Source organism: Podarcis vaucheri, assembly GCF_965113315.1.
Source record: "Podarcis vaucheri genome assembly, chromosome: 14".
NCBI lineage: Eukaryota > Metazoa > Chordata > Lepidosauria > Squamata > Lacertidae > Podarcis > Podarcis vaucheri.
The window spans coordinates 20,236,932-20,260,046 of record NC_138752.1 but is presented as its reverse complement, the minus strand read 5'-3'; the positions used below and the strand labels follow the sequence as shown (position 1 = coordinate 20,260,046).

Genomic DNA, 23,115 nt, shown 5'->3' with positions numbered 1-23,115 from the left:
GTTTTCACCATTATGTGAAAGGAACCATCTTACGGAAAAGAATCCATCTCAGAGATGCACTTACTGTAGCTGTGCAGGACCATAAATCGTCACAATCTTGGTACAATTGACCCCCATAACATTTTCACCACATTATCACAATGCTACAATTTGAACCTACCACAACTTAAAAAACATAAAAAAAGTTTTATGAAATTTTACTTCTAAGTGTGATTGGCTGGTTGATGAACAGGAGAATTGGCTCAGTGGTTAGTGACCGTTCCTCCTCAGTGAGATGGCATAGATTAGCTGTCCCCAACCTTGAGTCATCAGGTGCTGTTGGTCTACAACTTCAATCATCCCTAGCTAGCATGGTCAATGGTTACTGATAGTTGTAGTACAACAATAGCTGAGGATCCAAGGTTGGGCAAATAAAACTTTCCATTCATTCATCATTCTGGAAGACATTATAAGAGCCAATAAGAACTCCAGAGGGGCCCCTTTGCCTGGCCAGCTAAGAAACCCTCTGGAAGACTCAACAACTGCACTGATTTGAATCTTTGTAAACTACCTTAATGAATTAGCTTGTTTTATCTGCATAAATTAGCTTTATTACTTTACCAGCACAATCTTAGCCCACTGGTGATTAATTACAGCTCTATTTCACTCTGCTTGACAACAGTATCTCCTCACAATGCAGTGCCTTTCAGTGGACTCAGTTCACACATTCAACTGCTAGCCAGAAAGTGTCAAGTTATTAAGTGGTGCATACATGTCTGTGTGGACCAGCTCAAAGGTCAAATGGCATCCGCCACATGACAAATAATTTCATTTCTCCCTACAGCACATGCCATTTGGCTTCTGTAGCAATGATGAGAAAAGACACGTCATTGGGAATTTTATTGATTTGTTTTGCTTTCAAAAGGAAAGACTCCGTGCAGCAGTTTAATTAGAAAATAAAGTGTTTATTAAGAAACTAGACATCAAAGACCCCTAGAGTCTCTGTGAAAGGGGATGTTCCCATTTTCATAGCACAAGATGACAGACATGGTATAAGAGAAGAGAAATGATCAGGGGTGGAGGAGTCTCGTTGGTGGGAAATGAGGTAATGATTTACAATAATTAAAATCAGGAACAACTTTTCCCTTAAAACTTGCGACGTAAAGCCACCAATTGCAAGTGCCCAAGGCCTGGATCTCCTACCCACCCTGCCCCACTTTTCAGCATTAAGGAACTACCAGAGACTTTTCCACTGCTCAAGTCAGTCCTTCCAAAACTACGCGGTGAGAACTGTGTCAAAAGAAATAAACCCGACCATTCAAGACTAGTGTGAGTTCAGCAGATCCACCCATGGAGTAGGACATCCGTTGACTCTCTGCATCACACCTTGGGAGAAGGCAAGGTCAGAGCAATCAAGCTTCTGCTGGGGGTGTTCAAATTTGGCCAAGTTTCTGCTATGGGTGAGATTGGAAAAAATCAACTGCTGCTGATGCAGACACACAGCAGCCATAACTTCCTGTTGGCTCCCTGTGCGAGTCACTGTTCTCAGCCTACCACCCCAAACAGTGACCCACACAAAGTAGGAGTGGTTTCCTCTGCAGGTGTTTAGCTGCTCCCTTTCCACACTTCCAACAAAAATATTTCTTATCTGGAAAAAGACGAAAGTGTGCTTCCAGTTTTAATTCAGTGTACAATAGATCTCAGAAGTATGAGAAACAACAATCAGCCACACTTCCATTTGTCTCATGATCTCTAGTTACAGGTTTGAGAGGTTCTTTCTTTTCTTTTCTTTTGTTCTGCCACTTTCCCTGGGAAAACCCAGCTGAGACAAACGTCAGTTCACAGAAAACCAAACTCACATTTGCACTGGTGGGTTTTCCCAAGGAAAGTGGTAGGACAGAAGAAGAACCTCTCAGACTCGTGACTAGGAATCATGGGACAAATGGGAGTGTGGACATGCCTTAAGTTGATCACAGTGAGGGGAAATGTAATGGTGTTCCTGAAAATTTGCAATACCGACACCAGGACACGTTGAGTTAGCCTCAGATCTGGGTTGAGAAACAACAACAAACAAGACAAATGGTCCTGTGAATGTAACCCAAACTGGAGATTAGGCCCACATTGTTTCCCAGCATTCTCTGCTTTGACAAAGAGCCTCTCAGAATTATGCTTTGGTTAACATTTTGGTTGCTTTGTTTCTTATTTAATTCCAACCAAATCCACTCCTCCAGTCTTGAAAAGGAGGCAAACGCGTGTGTCTACACTGTCATTTCATTAAAACTGCTAGATTTATATTTGGGCTCCAGTTCACTCGGTTATCTGCGCAAACTGGCAAAAGACAGAATAAAGTGATGCATGGCTTTCGAGAAGTATCCTGAGGAGAAATTTGAAGTGAACATCCCAGCAGATGCATGAAAGGGCAACACTAGTGGAATGTCCTCAGCTCTGGTACCTCAAGCTTCAAAATTCTCTCCCCCCCCCCCCCGCCTATGAAGTTACCAACCAGAATGAGCAATTTTGGAAACTACATAATATGGAGAGCATTTGAGAAAATTGATGTCTCCATCGCTCATGGGCTGATAAGAGACCTCATGACCCTCTACCACCTGCTAGAATCCTGCAAATTGTTTAACAGAAGGCCTGCCTGTGTTTAACAGATTTGCATAAGTACGGTAAATTTTCTTCAAAGCATGTTCAACCTGGAATCCGAAGGGGTGGGGAGAGAACTCTATCTACTATTGGTCATTTCGTAGAACACATACTTACCAGATAGAGTTTTTTTAAAAAATTAAATTAAAAATAAACTCCTGGGGTGGTATTCAAGAATTGGTTACCCTTCCACTCCCACCATTATGCTAAGTTTTGGGGATGTAGTTAAAATGATAAGAAGAAAGGAATGTGTCTACGTATAGATATTAATATTGATCCAAGTCCAGAATCAATATTTGTGTTTATGTCAGAGAATAAGCAATGAAATTTTGACTCAGATCCCCCTTTGCTTAGTTTGTATGCCTTGAGCCAACCATTTGGTGTGCACGACAGAATTATAATACATCTCTAACTTGGTGAAAAAGAAATGGGAGGTTATGCTGGTGGAAGGAGGTGTTCAGGAAGGCAAAAGAGACAGTCGGTTTGCAGATTGGGGATGGAAATACACTTGCATGGCCTTCCACGCTTCTCTTTCTCTGCCCTATTGGCGTATCACTGACTGGGATCACCACTCCTCATCCATCCAGGTGTGAAGTCCAGGAGAGCACCGCCTTGCCCTACACCTCCCGCCCCCAGGTAAAGCCATTATACAAGCAGCAGGGAAGAGGCTGGTGTACAAAAAAATGGAACACTGAGATAGCTGAAGAGAGGCTCTAACACACAAAACGCACGCGCACACACAAACAGAAAGATCCTCCTAGGACATTTTTCTTTTTTAAAAAAACAAAACCAAAACCCAAAGCCACTGGTATCTTTTCCTCCAGGTAGGGTAGCAGAACTTCTCCATCGTCACAAGAAAACCCATTGTTTCTGTGTAACAGCTTGGGGCTAGGTGGACGGAGGGTTGGGTGGGGACAGAAGTGGGATGGAGGGGGGCTGGCTTTGTTCTTACCAAGGGTCTTCACTCTGTTAAAGCATCTTCTGTACTCCCCATCTTCTCTTCCACGGGGGCATCTCCCATGACCTGGCCACCACCATGAGTGACTGATCTAGCAGGCGGCTTTAACAGAATGTTGTGATGTCACAAGGATTCCAGGTGGGAAGGGCCACAGCTAAAGTTGCTGGACTTCAATTGGTCGGTTTCGTTCTTTTAAAAATTATTTTTAAGCAAAGTGCAACTGCTGGGATGACGCCTTCAAGGTTCTTTACTTAAAAAAAAAGAAACTTTTTTGTTTTTGTTTTGTTGCTCTGCTTTGCTCTTGTTGTGCCTTGCAGGAAACACCGTGACCAACAGAGGGAAAGAACACAGTGACCAACAGAGGAGAAGAATAACCCTGTGATCTGGTGACAGAAAAATAATAATATACTGTATATAACCCCTTGGTCTTTTTCAGCATGGTGCAGACTGAGGTCCAGTCCCACAAGGCGGCGGCTTTGATCCATATACAGACCGCAGTCTCCCACTGTGTCCCACAGCGATCAAAGGGCACAGTCAACAAACTTGACATCAGAACAATGAAACCTTTCAGGGAGGTTTTTGATTTGATATGTTTTTGTCTTTGTTTTTGCTTTGCACCGTTGTTTGTGGTTTTTTAAAAGCCATGACGTCCTTTGCTGAAATAAACACTGACATCCTCAACATAAATGCCATGATGGTTAAGAGGATTAGAATGTCCAGGAAGGGTTATTGGATTCAACATAATTTCTCTGAAACCTAAAGCAGGGAAAGGGGGAATGGGAGACAAAGGGGGGAGGAAAGAAAACACAGAGAAGAGAGAAAAAAAGAAAAAAAGGGGAAAAAATAAAGCAATCCCACAAAATAAAGATCCAAACTAGAAAAGAACAGAGAGATAGTGACATACATGTAATTGTTTTCAAAAGAACTAAAAGGAATAAAAGTAGCCACCTGGCTGCAGTTGGGGTACATCCATGTTGTCTCGTAAACTGCTACCTTCCCCCTCCTATCAGATTAAAATTAAAAGCTGCATTGAGCAGGGCACATTCTGAATTAGAGGAGGGAGATAAGAGGCTTGCCTTCTTTACATTCCATTTCTCTGGGTTGCATCCAACAAAATTTTACTCAAGACAGACCCATTATAATGGACCAAAGTTCACCATTCCTATTAATTTCAACCAGTCTACTCTGAGCAAAACATAATTGGATACAACCCTCCTGCCACGCTTTCACTTTAAACCTGCCTTTCTTCCAACATGGAACTCAAGGTGGCATGTATAGGATTCCCTGGGTGTTTTCCAGCTGAGCAAGGACTCATCCTAGACCTGCTTAGTTTCAGCAAAGTGGTGGTGCCATATTTATTTATACATATGCACCATCCTGTTCCCAGCGGTTGGGGTAAGGGTTACATTTCAACTGGGCTCAGAAACCAGCCTTGGGTAAGCAGCACCACAACACTTATTCAGTGGGACATCTCTGTTTAACACCACCTTCCTTAGTTAATTTAATTTATTTCTTATTAAATGACCTGAATGCACCTGAGCTTTCCTTGCTTCCCTTTGCTCCACGGTGGCCTACAAGAGCAACCATCTATGTGATCACATTTGGGCAGTTGGGGGTACTGAATCGTGTTCTCAGAGGGCAACCTGACAATTCACTCAGAGAGACCCCAAATCCTTAAGGATGGGTCCATACAGCGATCTAACTCACCCCTTCTGTAGACTTGATGTGGACTGCTGGCAGGTTCTCAACATGCCTGCAGTCATAAAATTTAACACAGCAATATGTGGTGACTTTTTGAGTAATCTTTTCCACACTTTGAGTGGGAACAATTGCTATGTAAATAAGCAATATGTATTGCACTATTGGTAATAATGTGGAAATATCCCCACCATGCTTACAATGGAGCTACTTTATGTGACCAAGCCTAGCCTTGTAAATAAGTCTACAGATGTGCCTGTCATTTGTTTCACCTGTATGCTATGAAACTTTTGTTTTCTCATATCATAAGCTCTAATTTCATCTACTTTCTAATAGAGTGCACACTTAAACAATCTACAGGTGTCTCTGGTTTATGTCAACTGGAGATGTTGGGACGGAGATGTTGCTGGACTCCAACTCCCATCAGCCCCAAGCAGCACAGCCAATAGTCAGGGATGATGGAAAAGGTAACCAAGCAACATTGGGAAGGTCATGTCCTAGAGGTCACCTACGCACTTTAGTTAGTTGACTGGCAAATTACTCTCTTTGTTGGCAAACTGGCTCTTAATTTTGCTAGAGTGTTATGGGTTTCTGAATTCTGAATGTTTCAGTAATTGGAGAGCAATATAAAATGACTGTAAAAGTTAGCTAACTTTTACAGCACCTACAATGGACATCTAAATTGAAAATGCAGCTCCAGGTTAAAACAAACAACATTTTATGTTTCATGGCTTGCTGCTAGATCCCTAGAACAGCGGCTGTCTCACTTGGTCCACTACCTTCTTCCGTGCTATAAATTCCTTTCTCAATTGACATAAAGCTCATGTACCTGTCTGAACCTATTTGAAATGTTGGAAGTAATCCCAGAATGGGTCGGGTGGCCCCATCTTTCCCTGCACCAAAGTCTGCTTGGGATAAGGCAGGTGAGGGGAACTGTTAGCCCTCCAGATGTTGCTGATCTACAACTCCCATTAAGCATGGCCAATGACCAGGACTGATGGGAGCTGAAGTTCAGCAACATCTAGAAGGCCCAAGGTCCCATACCCAGTTAGATAGGGAGCAGGTAGAAAAAATTCTGATGCTTATGGCAGACACTGCTGACTTCTGAATGAACAGGCAAACTTGATTGGGAAAGGGTTGTAGAGCATTCTTGTAATGCAGAAGTTCCCAGGATCAGTTCCAGGCATCTCCAGTTAGGGCTTGGAGAGACCCCTGTTTGAAACCCCGGAGAGCCATTGCCAGTCAGAGCAGACAGTACTGAGTTTGAAGGACCTGTGGGTCAGACTCAGTGTGAAGCAGCTTCCTATGATCCTATTGATCCATATTTGATGGCAAATAATTTGGCCTTTGCATTGGGGTGGTTGTACCTCTTAGGAGGATGAATTGAGGGCTGAGATGATCCTGCATCACCTTCACTGTTGGGAGAGATCTACCCAAACATTGGTCAATCATTTTTTAATGGGCTAACAATACCCTGCCAACATCATAACCCGCAGAATTTTTCCTAACAATTATTTGAGCATTTTCACACATGAGACTTCAGTGGCCTTTTACAATTCCTGCACCTGTAACACAAATTTAAAAATTATATTGCCTAAAGAGTTCTGGCAGAGGACATTTTTCTCCCTCTCTTGTAACAGTAGAGCTTTGGGGTTGCTTGTCAATTGGCAATAGGTTCAGAGCAGACAAAAGGAGGAGCTTGTTCACACAAATCATATATAACAATATGGCCTACAGTACAGTGGTACCTTGGGTTAAGTACTTAATTCGTTCTGGAGGTCCGTTCTTAACCTGAAACTGTTCTTAACCTGAAGCACCACTTTAGTTAATGGGGCCTCCTGCTTCTGCCACGCCGCCAGAGCCCAATTTCTGTTCTTATCCTGAAGCAAAGTTCTTAACCTGAAGCACTATTTCTGTGTTAGCAGAGACTGTAACCTGAAGCGTATGTAACCCGAGGTACCACTGTAGTGGCCAATGGGTTAGAAGGCTTCAAAAAGAATTAGAGAAATCATCTAAAGGGTTGACCAATGGTTATTTCTCATGACAGCCAAATCAAACTTCTATATCCAAAGGCAGTATACCTCTGAATCTCAAGTGTTGGGACATACTTCAGAAAGACACCTCCCTCAAAGGGTGGATATGGGACTAAGTTAAAAAAAAAAAATCTTATTGGTTCTCAAGTGAAGGGGAATTACACTCTGTAATCAGGGTAACAATCTCCCTGCACCTTTAATCAATTACAGAAAAACAGATTATGTTGCTGCACAGTATGCAATAAGGATAATGTGTAATTTGACCCTTCATCCAATGCAGCAAGGATCTTTTATTTTCATTCAGCATATGTCAGAAGCCCCTGGAAATTGTCCTTTGCTTTGCAATGAAACATGGTCTCTACATTTCATAAATTGATAATAATGTGTTCACATCTTAAACTTCCCCCTACCCCCTATACTAAAGATCATTTGCAAATGTGCACAATGAAAGCAGGAGGCTCAAAGGTAATTCTAGTACCATGTGTGAAAATGCTCTTACACTTCCCCTTACAGATTCCTCACAAATCTTCTTATCCTGCTACCTAGTTTTGCTTCGTATGGATCAGAAACCAAGATGGCTCTTGCTTGGCTCAAATCATTTTTCACCATATGTGAGACCAACAATGTTACCAATAGGCTGGAGTTTGGTATAAGTGAATGTCCCCCACTGCCTACTTAGCTGGCACTCAGAAATCTAAATGTTACCAAGAGTCACAGCTAGAGAAGATGGTAAGGGTATATTTTCCCAGATCTCCTGTGTTTTTAAAAAGGTGTACATGAAACTGTAGGGTTGCTAACTCAGATTAGGGCCAAAGAAGGGTAGGGATTCAAACTGAGGATGATTTGGTTCAGGAAACCTTAGTGAATGCTGCATTTTTGTTCTGAATTGATATCTCTTCCCACATGGCCACATATAACCTTAAAAAAAGCATAACCCAAAAGGGGATGGACCTCCCAACAATGCAACTAGTTTGGGCCTTGATTTTGCAAAACTTCATTGAAAACAAAGCTGTCATTGTATTATTGTGTTGTTTTTAAAAAACAAGGATTTTCCCCAAAAAAAGTGGGAAATGGAAGGAAATGTCCACACCATACCTGAAGGCCCAAAGCTATCCAAACCATAATGAAAATTATGAAAATGTCTGAGCATGTTGGGCAAGGAGAGGGTTTGTTCCTTTCCCTCTTTGCCAGTTGCTGGAGACGACATTCTCGGCAATCATGAAACAGAGGAGAAGCATGAATATGGAAGGCTTTGACGACTGCTGATGGAGACAAAGGACTGAGGTTGGGTTGAGGTTGAGGTTGATCTACACATCAGGAAGTAAAAATCTTAAACAACAGGAAAGCAGTGGCTGGAGGGGGGAGACTGGAAGGACAGGTGAAATGATGCTGCTTGTCACAGAGAGATCACTATGCCCCTTGGCCCTAGCTGCTCACCTTCTCAACAGTTCTAACACCTCTTCCCCTGCCTTCTCTGCCCCTGCTCCCACTTTTCCTTTCTGGATTTCCATCTCTCCATCCTTAAATGCAAAGGAAGAGGCACTTCATCTCACTTTATAGAGAAGGGGTGGGAAACTGTTTTCACCCCCAGGGCCATATTCTCTTCTGGACCACTTTCTGGGGCCCACATGCCACTGGTACCCTAGTTTAAAAACAACAACAAACCAAAATAGTAGGCTAGTTTCTACACACACACCCACAACTCTATCCTTCATCTAGACAAGCAAGTGGTATTATGTGAGTTCCAAGACACATTACAGCCAGGTAAAATCCCTTGAGGAGGGTGTTAAGCAGTGTGAATCACTGCCACCAACTCAACTTCCAGGGCATTGGGAGACGGGTGCCCCAAACATGGCATCTCCCATGTTTTGTGACTGCTATCAGTTATGGCACCACTTCATTGCCATAGAGGTTAGGTCTACTTCAAGGACTTCAGGGAAGAGAAAAGTAGGAATAGCTGCTACCTCCAGTTGCGGTTGTCATCAAGGTCACAAACACACACACCCCACACACACCATTCCTGGAGCACAGCATGACAGACCCACAGGACATTGATTTGCCAAGGGTCTCTCAACTCTGCTGTTCATCTGGGTGGTAGAATTTTGGTGTGGTTAATTAGACTGTGAGAATATAATAAGTCCCTGCTGGATCAGACCAATGACCCATCTAGTCCAGCATCCTATTCTCACAGTGAGCAACCAGATGCCAATGGGAAGCCTGAAAGCAGGACCTGAGAACAGCAGCTGTCTCCCCATTTATGATCACCAGCCACTGGCATTCAGAAGCATACAGCCTCCGACAGTGGAGGTAGAGCATAGCCACCATACTGCTTCAGATTGTAGGTGGTGGGTGCCATTTTGGTATGCTCTCCAATGTAATAACTTCCTGTAACTAACAAACAGTGGGAGAGAGAAAAGCACACGAGAGTCCTAGTCCATCTGGTTTCCTGCTATGCTACTACTTTTCCACCTGTTTTTAAAAACCCAGCACACATACACACTTAATGGCTGATGAAGTGGTGCTACCCATTCTACTGTCACAGGATTCTTATGACAATCTGGCCACTGAAATGTATCTCCAGTAAATGTGTGCCTGACTGTTATTCCAAAACCCAAGTCTGAAGTGCCATGGAAGGTCTGCTTGGAGCTCTTGGACCAAAAACTGCTTATTTCAAACATGCAGCTATCATTTAATGCTGCAGTCAGCCAGAGAGACGCAGTCATGTGTGAATGAGCCCCAGAGACTCTGTGTCCACATTAACTCATTTGCAGCACAAATAGGTAGTTTTCCCTCAATCTGGAATTGCCCGTGCTTATCCTCAATATGCTGCTTTCAATCTAGATTGATTCTAGATCCTGAGATCCAAAAGGGTAGGCATGGTTACTCGACACATGTTTCAAAACCCTCCCCTTGTTTACGTCACCCACACCTTTTCCACCCTGCACAAGCCCCAGCTGAATGAACAAGTAAGTGGTTAAGTGGTAAGTGATAAGAATCCACCAACAACATCATTGGACAGGTATGGACTCCATCCCACCCCATTGCCAGGACCACGCACATCTGCTTTCAAATGGACACACTGCATGATAATGCAGAATGAACCTGCACTGAGCTTCTTATTTTCAGAATGAAACCTGTTTCTGAAGAAGCATTTTTCAGAGGCAAAATATATCTGATTTCTCTAGACTGTGCATGGGCTACACAGGAAAAAACAAACAAACAAGTACTCAGTCTCTATTGATTCTAGAGTAAAATGCAGTGTGTATGCAGCCTCTGTTTGACAAATGTGAAATTACCACTCACTTTCATTGCTTGAGGACCTTGGTTATGGGGTGGCCATTAATGAATAGGGATGAAAAGCAAATAAAAAAAGAAGTCAATCCAATTCCGCCCCCACCCCTCTGAGATTTCCATATTATGATCATGGGATCTTTAATGTTGGAATCATTAAACTTTCCACAGGAGCCCTTTCCTCTGCCTATCAGAACCCTGCTGTTTCCCTGTTAAATACGAGACATTCCTCTATTAGCTGGGATCACACGTCTGTTTTTTCTGGCACACTTTAATGGAATGGAATGATTCCAAAGTGCTAAATGCTGCGGTCTGATAGATTGGAAAGGACATAGATCCTAAATATCTCCATCACTCCCCCAACCACTGCCCTGTGTAAAGACCCAGAACAAAAGTGAGGGAGGGGGAGCATTTACTAGAGCAAGAGGGGAGGTGGGGAGATGAAGAATCATTTCCAGGAGGGAGGCTTAATCAAGACCCAAAATAAGCTGAACTGCAGCAGTGCTAAGTTGGCAGCTTCCTGTCGGTCATTGCGACCCTGACATGTTCTTCTGCGGGAGCAAAAGGAGTATATCTTCCCACAGTGTGCCGAGACCTCCCATCACAGGGCCAAGAAACTTTGCCAAGGATGTCAGGCCAATCCATCACGCTTTTCACTAGACCCAAGCCAGGGGTGTGCAGGAGGTCACGGAAGGGGAGAACTCCTTTACCCACACATATGGGCCACCCAGCATAAATGTCCAGGGAGAATACAAGAGAATTTCATGTCTAGCCAAGACGTTTACAAAAGCCAGGATGGAATGGATATCAAATAATACAGAGGAAGACAGCCAAAGAACAGCTATGTTCAGACATTATGGGAATTTTTACAAGGGGAGGGCATTAACAATCACTTTTCATCAAGCCCCTGGGGTCCACATGTCAGTGGTGGGTGTGGGTACTCCACACTCTCACAAACTCCACACTCTCATAGTCCCCTTCCAGTTGATCCATGAAGATTAGTTTGGGAATGGAGAATTGGGGGGGGGGGATTTAGTTTCAAGGCAAACTTCCCTGATTTGCATTTTCCAAAACAGTATGTGGACCAAAACATAGACGTCCTTCAAAATGTGCACTTATCTGAATTCTGCAATGCTAATAATGTGTACAAAAATGCATATACTAGGGCAAAGTATGCATGAAATGCATATATTTGTGGAAATAACATGGAGTGTACAGCTTTTGGCAAATGCTGAAGGTGCGCCTTTTACCCTGGCCTTTGACACCTGAGACGTGTGGTTGTAATCTGATTTATTCTGAATTTTTAAATTATAAATTGCTGTAACCTACCTTGGGACCTGCTAGTGAAGGGCAGCTAATTCATTCATTCAATCAATTAATAATATGATTGGCAAACAATGCAGTCTCTGGATAGGTCTCATATACCTGAAGATAAATTTCTGTCCTTCCCTGGTCAACAGACCCACTATTTCAGGAACAGCCAATGGGGAGCTCTTGAGATGCTTTGTTCTACATCTCTCACCATCCCTAGCTACTGGCCATTCTCGAAGAGGCTGATGGGAACTGCTGTTCATAAAAGCACAAGAAGAGCCTGTTAAATCAGGCCAATGGCCCATCTGGTCCAACATCCTGTTGTCACAGTGGCCAACCAGATGCCTGTGGGAAACCAGCAAGTGAGGCCCGAACACAAGAGCATTCTCCCCTCCTGAGGATTCCAGCAACTGGTATATTTAGAAGAAGCACTATTGCTTCGGACTGTGGAGGCAGAGCATCACCATCACGGCTGCAACTTTCTCCTCCATGAATTTGTCTACTTCTCCTTTACAGCCATCCAAGTTGGTGGCCATCAATACCTCCTGTGTGAGCAGGTTCCACAATTTAACAGTGCACCCACTACTTCTGGAGAGCATCACAGTGGCTGTAGCAGTTCCAGGCCTCAGTAACAAATGCAAGGAAAGTTTCTCTATCTGTCTCCCAAATTAGATCACGTTCTCAACCAAATTCCCAGACCGTTGCCTTTTGCAAGAAAGTCAGGAGATGGATGGATGGACCAACAAAGTCGGCACCATCTGAGTGAGTTATGTGAAGCATTCAGGACAGCAGGATGCTAACAAACCAGCTGCTAAATGCTGGACTGTCATCAAGCAGCAGTTCTTCTCCTTGAAACAAATAAATGCCCAAGCCACAGCGCTGCATGCTTGTTAATCAGCAGTTCCATTATCACTGGGCAGATAGCCCTCTAATGGACACCCACAGGGTTGTAGCCTGTGCAACATGCATTGCCATTCCTTTGATTGATTCACCCTCAAGATAATCAAGTAAATGAGGGAGGATGCAATGTTTCTCCAGGAAATGTTCAGCGGTGAATACATTGATCTTTGCACTTAGCTGGTTTCCACATGAGGATGTGGGGTGGGGGCTAACCTTGTTCTGAAACAATTTCAAGATGCCTGAACCTTCCTCTTGATTCAGGGCCTGTATTCAGGCAGGGAACGGGAATGGAAAATGAGCTGTTCTACCATGGGGCAGGAAGTTGCCAACCTTGTTCTCCATCAGATGTTTCGGACCGCCAGCTGTGCTGACTAGGGCTGATGGTCCAAAACATCTGATGGAGAACAAGGTTGATAAAGGTTGGTATAAAGGACCTCCCCAAGCGGTCTGTGTTCCATCTGAGGAGGTCATGGTGCTTTGTGGTACAGAGCACATGTTCCACACCGAGAAGGCCCCAAGTTCTAGTCTGGCATGTTCAGCCAAAATAAAATATGTCAGGAATTGAAGTTGGGAAAGCGATTTTGTCTGGAATTTCGGAGCACCAGTCAGAGGAGACAGTTTGGAGCCAGATAGATCCATGGTCAGACTCAAGATAAGGCAGCTTTACACCTTCCCTGCAGGGCAGCGCATAGCCTCCATCCAATCTGCCCCTTGGCCCCGATCCAGGAGGGAGGCAATTAGGCCAATCCACACTGGGCCAGCCTGAGGACCCACCTCCCCTGGAACCAGTCCTGAATTAGTCAAAAACCCAATTTATTTTCAAGAGAAGACCTACGTCTGATTAAAATAATACAGTGGTACCTTGGGTTAAGTACTTACTTTGTTCCGGAGGTCCGTTCTTAACCTGAAACTGTTCTTAACCTGAAGCACCACTTTAGCTAATGGGGCCTCCTGCTGCTGCCGCGCTGCCGGATCACGATTTCTGTTCTCATCCTGAAGCAAAGTTCTTAACCTGAGGCACTATTTCTGGGTTAGCGGAGTCTGTAACCTGAAGCGTATGTAACCCAAGGTACCACTGTACAGTGGGATCTATGATTCTTACTTGTCATCAGTTTACCATTTGCAGCAAGACTGTCTTGTTTCCAGGTGTTCCACATAACATCAGTGGGTGTGTGGGGGAACTTGCTACAAATAGCAAAAGACAAGTCCTGCAGACCTTACATAACTGCTGGGCTTCAACCTTCCATAACATCTCCACCCCCCTATATCCCCCAACACTTGCTTGCTTTTTAAAATGAAGTTTGTATTGATTGACAAGAAAATCCGACAGCAGTACATGGAACGTGACCCTCAATAATTGAATTAGGCCATTATGGCCCCATTGTGGACATACGGTGTGTTTGCACTTTGCGGAGAAGGAAAGAGAATTATTTCTTTTAATGCAGCAATTACACACAGAGAGAGAAGAAGAAGAAGAAGAAGAAGAAGAAGAAGAAGAAGAAGAAGAAGAAGAAAGCAAAGGAAACAAATGTTCTGGATGCTGAGATTCAACAGAGGTCTAAAGTAGGAAACTGCTCAGCTCAGAAGTGCTGACCCTGTGCCTTCCCAGAATGCTCAAGGCTGAGCAGGATGTACCAGTGATCTATCTTAGTGTACGGCACTGGGGCCTTTTCACACAACAAAATCTATTTCCCCCCAAACATTGGACTTTTGCAGTAAATGATGGGGACATGCACTGGAAAGTGTGGGATACATCTTGCTTGGTGCAGCAGTATCTAAGCTCCCTGCATATATTTCAGAATGAATGCTCATTAAATACCTGACATCATCTAATATCTCTGCAAAAAAAATCAGGATGAATGCTCCATAAACAGGGTCTCTGGAAGTGCCTTTGCACTGTGAATGAGCAACAGGAGAAGAATAATGCCAGCCTCCATCCCAGAGACAGAAAGGCACAAGGGATGGGGGTAAGAAGCAAGAGGAAAACCTGGACTTCATGACCTGACCTGCAAAATATACCTCTCTCTCTCTCTCCTCTATCTATCTATCTATCTATCTATCATCTATCATCTATCATCTATCATCACCATCATACCCTGTGTGAGATTAAAGCCCCAAAGTTGTTGTTTTTCAGGGCCTTGTTTGCATGGCACCCAAAAACACACATTTTGGGGTGCCATACGATTGTGCCCCTCAAAGCACTTTTCAGGGCATGATCTCAGCGCAAAATTGTGCAAGATTATGGTGTCCAAAATGCAGGGAATGTGACAGCATTTTAGTGCAAATTTTCCCTATCGTGGTCATGTTTAATGCAATTTTGCCCAACCTACATATTTTTTACAAGGCATTTTCCCCAATAGAATGCCATTTCTGTATGTTATTTTCACCCATATATGCATTTGTAGGCACGTTTTAACCAATGTCTACATTTTTTGTGCACATTATTTTGTTGGACAGCTGCCTTACATAATTTGGAAAAGTGAAAATTTAGAAGGATGACCGTATTTTGGTTTACATGCTCTTTCACAAAATGTGAATTAGGGTGATTTGCCTTTAAAGGTAAATAGAATCAAATTTCACCCCCATCCCTATGTATAGGATACAGGTGGGCAGGCAGTTGTACTCATCCTTTAGTGTACTCTGCCCTCAGAGAAAAAGAGAGAAAGAGAAAGAGAAGGAATGTTCCACCCACCATTTGCTTTGGCTCCACCCACTTTTGCTTTTGCCCAACCTACTGCCACCAGTATGTGGCCACTGACAACTTTCCTGCATGAGAATGCAGCCTTAAACACTGAAAAAGTTCCTGACAGCCGCTCCCAAGAGACCACATTTAAGTCTCTCTCTTACACACCCCATCCTGACTAAGTTGCTGTAGATCAATAGTAACTTAACAAGGACTTTAAAATGCTGTGGTCCAGGAATATCTGTATCCAAGCAGCCTCCTCTGCCTTGATGTGTCATTTTCTTGGCACCAGCCTCCCAGGCAGGATTTAGAGCTCTTCTGAGTGGGCGGGAATCGTCTCCTCCCCAGTTCCCATCCCGAAGGAGTCCGAGGAGGAAGAAGCAAAAAGTCCACAAGGCAGGAACATGGCAGAGAGCAGGGTTTTTTTTAAAAAAAAAAAAAAAAGAATAACACAGGAGATTTACAACTCAAGTCATGGTTCGAGTTGCAGAGTCTGGGAATTTTTTAAAAAATGGTGAAAAAAGAAAAGGAGGACCTCATACCAACAAAAAGTTCCAAGACAGTTCCATTAATTCCAAGATACTTTGGTGCATTGCAGCTGGAATGGAAGCAGTCAGAATGCATTTTACAGGAGAGGGGCATCTCAGGGAGCCAGTGTGGTGTAGTGGTTAGAGTACTGGAATAACACTTGGGAGACCTGGGTTCAAACTCCCACTCAGCCACAAAGCTTTCTGGTGACCAGTCACTGTCTCTTAGCTTAGCCTATCCCACAAAATTGTTGCGAGGATAAAATGGAAAGGAGTAGAGCTATGTGTGCCACCTCAAGTTTGATGGGACTTGTAAGGAATTGTGTCTAGGACTCAACCTCACAGTACAATCCTATACATGTCTTACTCAGAAGTGGGTCCCAGAGAGTTCAAGGGAAATTATTTACAGGGAAATGTGTACAGCTTGGGTAGGGAACCTGGGGAGCTCCAGATACTGCCTACTGACTTAGGCTGATGGGAGTTGTGAATCCAACAGGGCCACAAGTACACTTTCACCCAGTCTATAAACCTGGTTCTTTCTCTACAGAACAAGAGAAGACTCTAAACCAAGGGTCAGCAACCTAAGGCCCATGGGCCAGAAGCGTCCCACGGAGGTCATTTGACTAGCCCATGAGACATCCCCGAACCAAGTTGCCCACTCGCATGCTGCACTAAACTGGCACAGCACAGCACAGGGACATGCTCCCGCGGCACCATAGCATCTGCGTCTGTGCATGTGCCAAAAATTGCATCTGCACAGATGCCCAAAATCATGGGCGTGTGCATGATCTGGCCCACAGAGGGATCTCTGCGGGACCGATCCAGCCCAGGCAAGATAAACCTTGCTGACCCCTGCTCTAAACTATTCACAGTGTTGCATTCATAGCTTTGGCTCAAAATACATCCTCCTTTGCCAATAATTTGGAACCATTTAATATGTGTTTCACTAACTCATTTATGCTCCCTTCTCTGAGATTATCACACAGCTAAAACTGATTGGCTACAGTGTATCATGACTTGATCCCTGATAGGGTAGGATCTCATGCATGACAAATCCTGGAAAGAGAAAGTAAAGGCAACCAGAATATGCTGAAATGGCATTGAAGAAGCTGCAGTTAGGGAACTCAGTGGCATCAAATAATTCCAGAAGAGAATATAAAACAAATCAAAGTGTTCTTTAAGAGACAAAAGGAAATCTACCATACATATCCAGCCTCGATCCAGCCCCCCCCCCAAAAAAAAATCAAAGGTGGATAATATCCAGGGCGTCTCTACTTGAGATGCACAATTCATATGTCATTAATCTACTCAGAAATATGTATCACCTGTTTCAACAGAATTAACAGGCTTGGAAGGAAGGAAACATCCTGAATTGTTAGCTCTAATTAATGCATCACTCACGACTCGGCATGCACATTAAATGGGCTAAATGAACTGCTTGCAATCACATACCATTTTAGAAGACCCAGGGAGGGCAGAGGCAAAAATTAGCAAAATGCAAGTGATATCTCCTTCCTCACTGAAATTTCCCAGAGCAAACAGTGATTGAATAGCACATTAGTGCCCCCGCTCCCACGATGTATCTGTATCCCCCACTGCATCAAGTCCTTCCATCCCCGGATTCTGTAATTGCCCTCAGCAGAGGAAGAGATAGAGAAGATCATTAATAGTCTTTGACACTGGAGATCCAATGTATAAGGAAAGCTTTGCAATTGCTTAGATACAGGCTTCTGTATTATTCATAAGGCCCATATCTATTAAGCATATTATTTATGCTACCACCGAGAGATGTAATAAATAAGGCAATGCCCTCCCCTCCCCTCCAAGCATCCATTTTGGCTGTCCACTGAACTGAGAGTCCCATGGAGTCACCACAGTTCACCCACCCACGGAAACAGCAACAGAAAGAAGGGAGACAGCAGGAAAAGTAGATTTCTTTATAGTTCTTCTGCACGATCTATTCTAGAGCAATTCAGAAAGGCTTCCATTCACAATGGTGGATGGGTGGAGGAATGGAAACTCACTGTTGACTTGTATCCAGCTAAGTTCTACTCAGAGTAGAAATGTTGAAATTAATGGACCCTGTTTGGTCATGTTTGTTAACTTCAGTGGGGTCTACTCCAAGTAGGGCTAGCATTGCCAGTACCAGTAGGGCTGGTACAGTATGTGTTGCAAATTATTTCCCCCGCTAAAGAGTGCATATTATGCATGTCCATAGTGTCATGTGCTGTTAGGGTGGCCATATCGCCTGTGTTAAAAAATACAGTCCTCTACTTGAAGGACTCTCTAGTCTAAGTCTGTCTTACCATCAGAAGGGAGATCAGGAGCCTTGAAAGTGTATGTCAACCATTCCCACCTGGACAGCCAACTGAGGAAGCGCACAGGTCACTACATCTCAGTACAGTGAGATGTTTTGCATTTCCATTTCAGCAGCTATTTCTATGTCTGCATCTACAGATATACACAAGCATGTGCAAATGTTATGCAAATTGTTGTTCTCCTTTTGGGTGATGCATTCCTTCTCTTTTAGGGTGATGCTTTTTCCTTCTTTCTGGGTAATGCGCAAGTGCCCAGCCTATGTGCTGTCTCCATGTGACAGGTTTCTAGAGGAAGGCAGGGCAATGGCCACTGTTGCATTCCATCCCACCATCTCACTCCATAAAGCCACTATCGTGAGTGAGAGAAATCATGGAGGATAAGGCATGTTGCCTCTGATATGGGAACCTACAGACATTATGGCCAGCATGGCTGGTTGAGCTACAACTAATGCACGTGCACACACGCACACACGCACACACACACACACACACACACACTGGCTCTCCTTGCTAGGTCATGTGTTTTGAGATGCTTAGACCCCTCCAAGATTCTGGTGTTTTTTGGTTGGTGTGTTCTGCAACATGTCATTGACACAATAATAATGCACTATGGGCGGAATTATACTGGGCCATCCACATACCTTTCCTTTTTATTATTCATTCTGCAACACTTTCCCAAGGTTACCACATTATTATTGTCTAGAAGGACACTTTTATACTATGGCACAACAAAAGAGGGACAACCCCTTTCCCCATGGGATATTTGTGGCATGAAAAGTTACAGGATTTCAGCAGGAAGCTGCAGGACCAGATCAAATTGTAAGTGAAACAATATCTGGGACTTTCTAATTTAGAGAAAAGGGAAGTAATAGGTGACATGATAGAAGCTTATAAAATCATTCATGATGTGGAGAAAACAGATAGAGAAAAGAGTTTTCTCCCCATCTCGTACCACTAGAACTCATGGACGCTACAAACTGAATATTAGAAGTTTCAGAATAGTAGAAAGTACTTTTTCAAATAGTGCATATTTAAACTATAGAACTCTCCCACAGGAGACAGTGATGGCCATAAACGTGGATGGCTTTAACCGAGTATTAGACAAATTAATGGAGGATAGGGCTACTGATGGCTATGCCCTGCCTCCATGGGCAGAGGTAGTAATGCTTCTATAGAAGAAGAAGAAGAAGAAGAAGAAGAAGAAGAAGAAGAGGAGGAGGAGGAGGAGGAGTTTGGATTTGATATCCCACCTTTCACTCCCTTTAAGGAGTCTCAAAGCGGCTAACATTCTCCTTTCCTTGCATTCTCCTTGCAGTACGTTTCCGAGCACAATTCAAAGTGTTGGTGCTGACCTTTAAAGCCCTAAACGGCCTCGGTCCAGTATATCTGAAGGAGCGTCTCCACCCCCCATCGTTCTCCCCGGACACTGAGGTCCAGCACCGAGGGCCTTCTGGCAGTTCCTTCACTGCGAGAAGCCAAGTTACAGGGAACCAGGCAGAGGGCCTTCTCGGTAGTGGCGCCCCACCAGATGTCAAAGAGAACAACAACTACCAGGCTTTTAGAAGACATCTGAAGGCAGCCCTGTTTAGGGAAGCTTTTAATGTTTGATGTATCACAGTATTTTAATATTCTTTTGGAAGCCGCCCAGAGTGTCTGGGGAAGCCCAGCCAGATGGGCGGGGTATAAATAATAAATTATTATTATTATTATTATTATTATTATTATTATTATTATTATTATTATTATTATTATTATTTCCCTTCCTCCCCCACAACAAACACTCTGTGAGGTGAGTGGGGCTGAGAGACTTCACAGAAGTGTGACTGGCCCAAGGTCACCCAGCAGCTGCATGTGGAGGAGCGGAGACGCGAACCCGATTCACCAGATTGCGAGACTACCGCTCTTAACCACTACACCATAATAATAATAATAATAATAATAATAATAATAATAATAATAATAAAATAATAATAATAATAATAATAATAAAATAATAATAATAATAATAAAATAATAATAATAATAATAATAATAATAATAATAATAAAATAATAATAATAATAATAATAATAATAATAATAATAATAATAATAATAATAATAATAATAATAAATTTATTAATTATTCCCCACCCATCTGGCTGGGTTTCCCTAGCCACTCTGGGCAGCTCCCAACCGAATATTAAAAACACAATACAGCATTATCACTTGCTAGAAACCACAGGAGGACGAGTGTTCTTGTCCTGAGATCCTGCTTGTGAGTTTCCCACAGGCATCTGGTTGGCCACTGTGAGCAAAGGATGCTGGACTAGATGAGCCATTGACTTGAGCCAAGAGCCTCCTTTTATGTTCTTATCCGTATCCCAAATCTTTTGCGGACAGAATCATGTATAAACTTCCCAATACCATTGTGAGCCCAAATCATCACGGACCCATGTAGTGGCCCAAACAGGGAAGAGTGGAAAGGCATTATTTCCTGCATCAGCCAGCCCAAATTGTGCTAGCGCCTGGCCATAAGGAGCCCAGACAGCAGTGGGGGGAATCTATTCCTCTTTCTTTTCTCCCTGCTCAGGTGGTGCTTGTCTGCTCTGCAGGGATGCTCCATCCAGCCCTTGATACTCCACCATAAATTGCATGGCAGTGATGTAAGATGACGGATACTTTTAATACAAGGGGCCTGTCATTTATTTATTAAGCAGCAATGGGCTCTGGAGGCTAGGACTGATGCATTATAAATCAACCACATTCCCGGCTATTAAAAATTCATCCAATTCATAATGTAGTACGCTAGTAATTTCTTTATTAGTCTTGAGCTCCCAGCTTCCCCACCCGGCTACTTTCCACCTCCACACTTGTCTACCTTTCACTCCTTTGCTTTGCTTTCCTGGTACGTAAAGATCAGTCCAATCTCATGAAAATGGAAAGGAAAGGGGATGACCCGGGGTGGAAGGGAAACACCTATCTTGATAAAGTCACCTTTGATTGAGTCATCTGGGGATGAGAACTTGCATGCAAGAGGCCCCAGGGTTAAGCAGAGTTTGGATGAGATTCCTATGTTGCAGGGGGGTTGATCTAGATGACCCTTGGGGTCCCTTGCAACTCTATAATCCTATGGTTCTAGATCTCCAGGTACAGCTGGGGATGCCTCCAGTCTGAAATGCTGGAGATCTGCTGCCAGTCATTGTTAACAAGGTTCAATGACTTAGGATATGGCAGTTTCCTGTGTTCCTAGTCAAGAACTGTAGCACAGTGGTAGAGCATTCAGAAGGTCCCATATTCAATCTTAGCACCTCCACAAAGAGGTGGAAAAGGCTCCTGTCTGAAATCCTGAAGAGCCACAGGCAGTTAGTGAAGACTGTGTAGATGCTAAACCTATGCTTGGCTCCCACAGTTCAGGAAAAGGCCGTAGGTCCATGGTAGAGACATGTGCTTTGAATGCAGAAGGTCCAAGGTTCAACCCTAGAGAACTCCTGACAGTCAGCACTGACAATAGTGAGCTAAGTGGACCAATGGTCTGAGCTGGTGCAAAGCAGCTTCCTACATTCACAACACTCAGAGAAACAAAAACAAAAAAAAATAAAATTTATTTATTTATTACCTCCAGATAGGGATGAGGGAGAAATTCCATTCATTTAAAGCTGAATTGATAAGACCTGCATTTTCTGAAACAGTATGAGAACTGATACACAGACACCTTTTGAAATTTGCACTTATTTGAATTTTGCGGTGCAGTTCTCCAACCAACCAATATTTACAAAAATGCATCTATTAGGAGAAAATATGCATGCAAATGATTTTTTAAAAATGGAACTAACATAGAAAAATGCATGTTATTAGGAGCTCTTACTTGCAAAAATACGTACGTTAGTCAAAACTTGAGATAAGAATGGGTCTATTAGGAGAAATTTGCATTAAATTAACACTGAAGAATTTTCATGGGTCTTTTTTAAAAATTCAAATTGCTGAAGGAACGTGGAAAATTGAAATAGACAGGCTCTTCCATCCCTAACTGGAGAGGATGCTTTCACCTCAACTTATCTGTTCAGGATCCCTAGAGCACCTGTTGCCGCCTGGTCTTCAGGACAACAGTCCAGGCCTCACTCAGCACAATGAGCAGAAGGGTCTGAATCAGGGCTGACTGATCACATGAAGAAACAAACGTGAATGAAGAAACAAACAATTACCATCCACTCCCTACACTTCTCATGTAAAACCACTGTCCAGACAGTAGCATCAGCTGACTGCACCACACCATGTAATCCCTGAGCATCACAAAGGATGTTGGTATAAGTTGTAGAACACTTGTCTTCAAGTAGCATGCTGGGACCTAACCTAAGGTCACATCAGTGTCTTTGAAAAGGAAAGTGTGGGGGGGTGGCAGGGAAAGATTTGCAACAGCTGGCCTTGACATCAGGTGGGAAGATAAATTCCCAGGCAGGCAATCATTCGTTCTGTGCCCCCACCAGCAGCAGGAGAACAGCAGGAGCCGGGTCAACTGCAAAGCTGGTAAAAGTGTTTGTTACCATCTTTCTGCTTTGCTGTGCTACTAATCCCCTCTGAAGGGAGAGGAGAGATGCTGGCCCCACCCAATACTGACTTTGGGGAGGGTTGGGGAGGTTGAAGGGGGGAAATTGTTGGTTGGAGTAAGGGGAGGTAGAGGTTTCATTTACTTTGGTTTATTTATTAATCAGTGGATCAGAGTACAGTAGAATCTCAGTTTTCGAACATAATCTGTTCTGGAAGAGCGTTCAACTTCCAAAACGTTTGAA

General features: G+C 43.4%; 1 protein-coding gene across 3 annotated transcripts in view; it reads right to left on the bottom strand.

The window, feature by feature from the left end:
* The window catches only part of NTRK3 (neurotrophic receptor tyrosine kinase 3), a 408,224-nt gene that overhangs the window by 108,365 nt on the left and 276,744 nt on the right, over positions 1 to 23,115 (bottom strand). Inside the window, exon 13 of one of the 3 annotated variants that reach the window (XM_082198421.1) lies at positions 924 to 4,342. The exons of the other annotated variants lie outside the window; for them this stretch is intronic. Coding sequence (XP_082054547.1) covers positions 4,221 to 4,342 — 122 coding nt within the window. The 3' untranslated portion in view covers positions 924 to 4,220. Of the gene's footprint in view, positions 1 to 923; positions 4,343 to 23,115 lie in introns of those variants that run through there. 3 annotated transcript variants of the gene reach the window in all.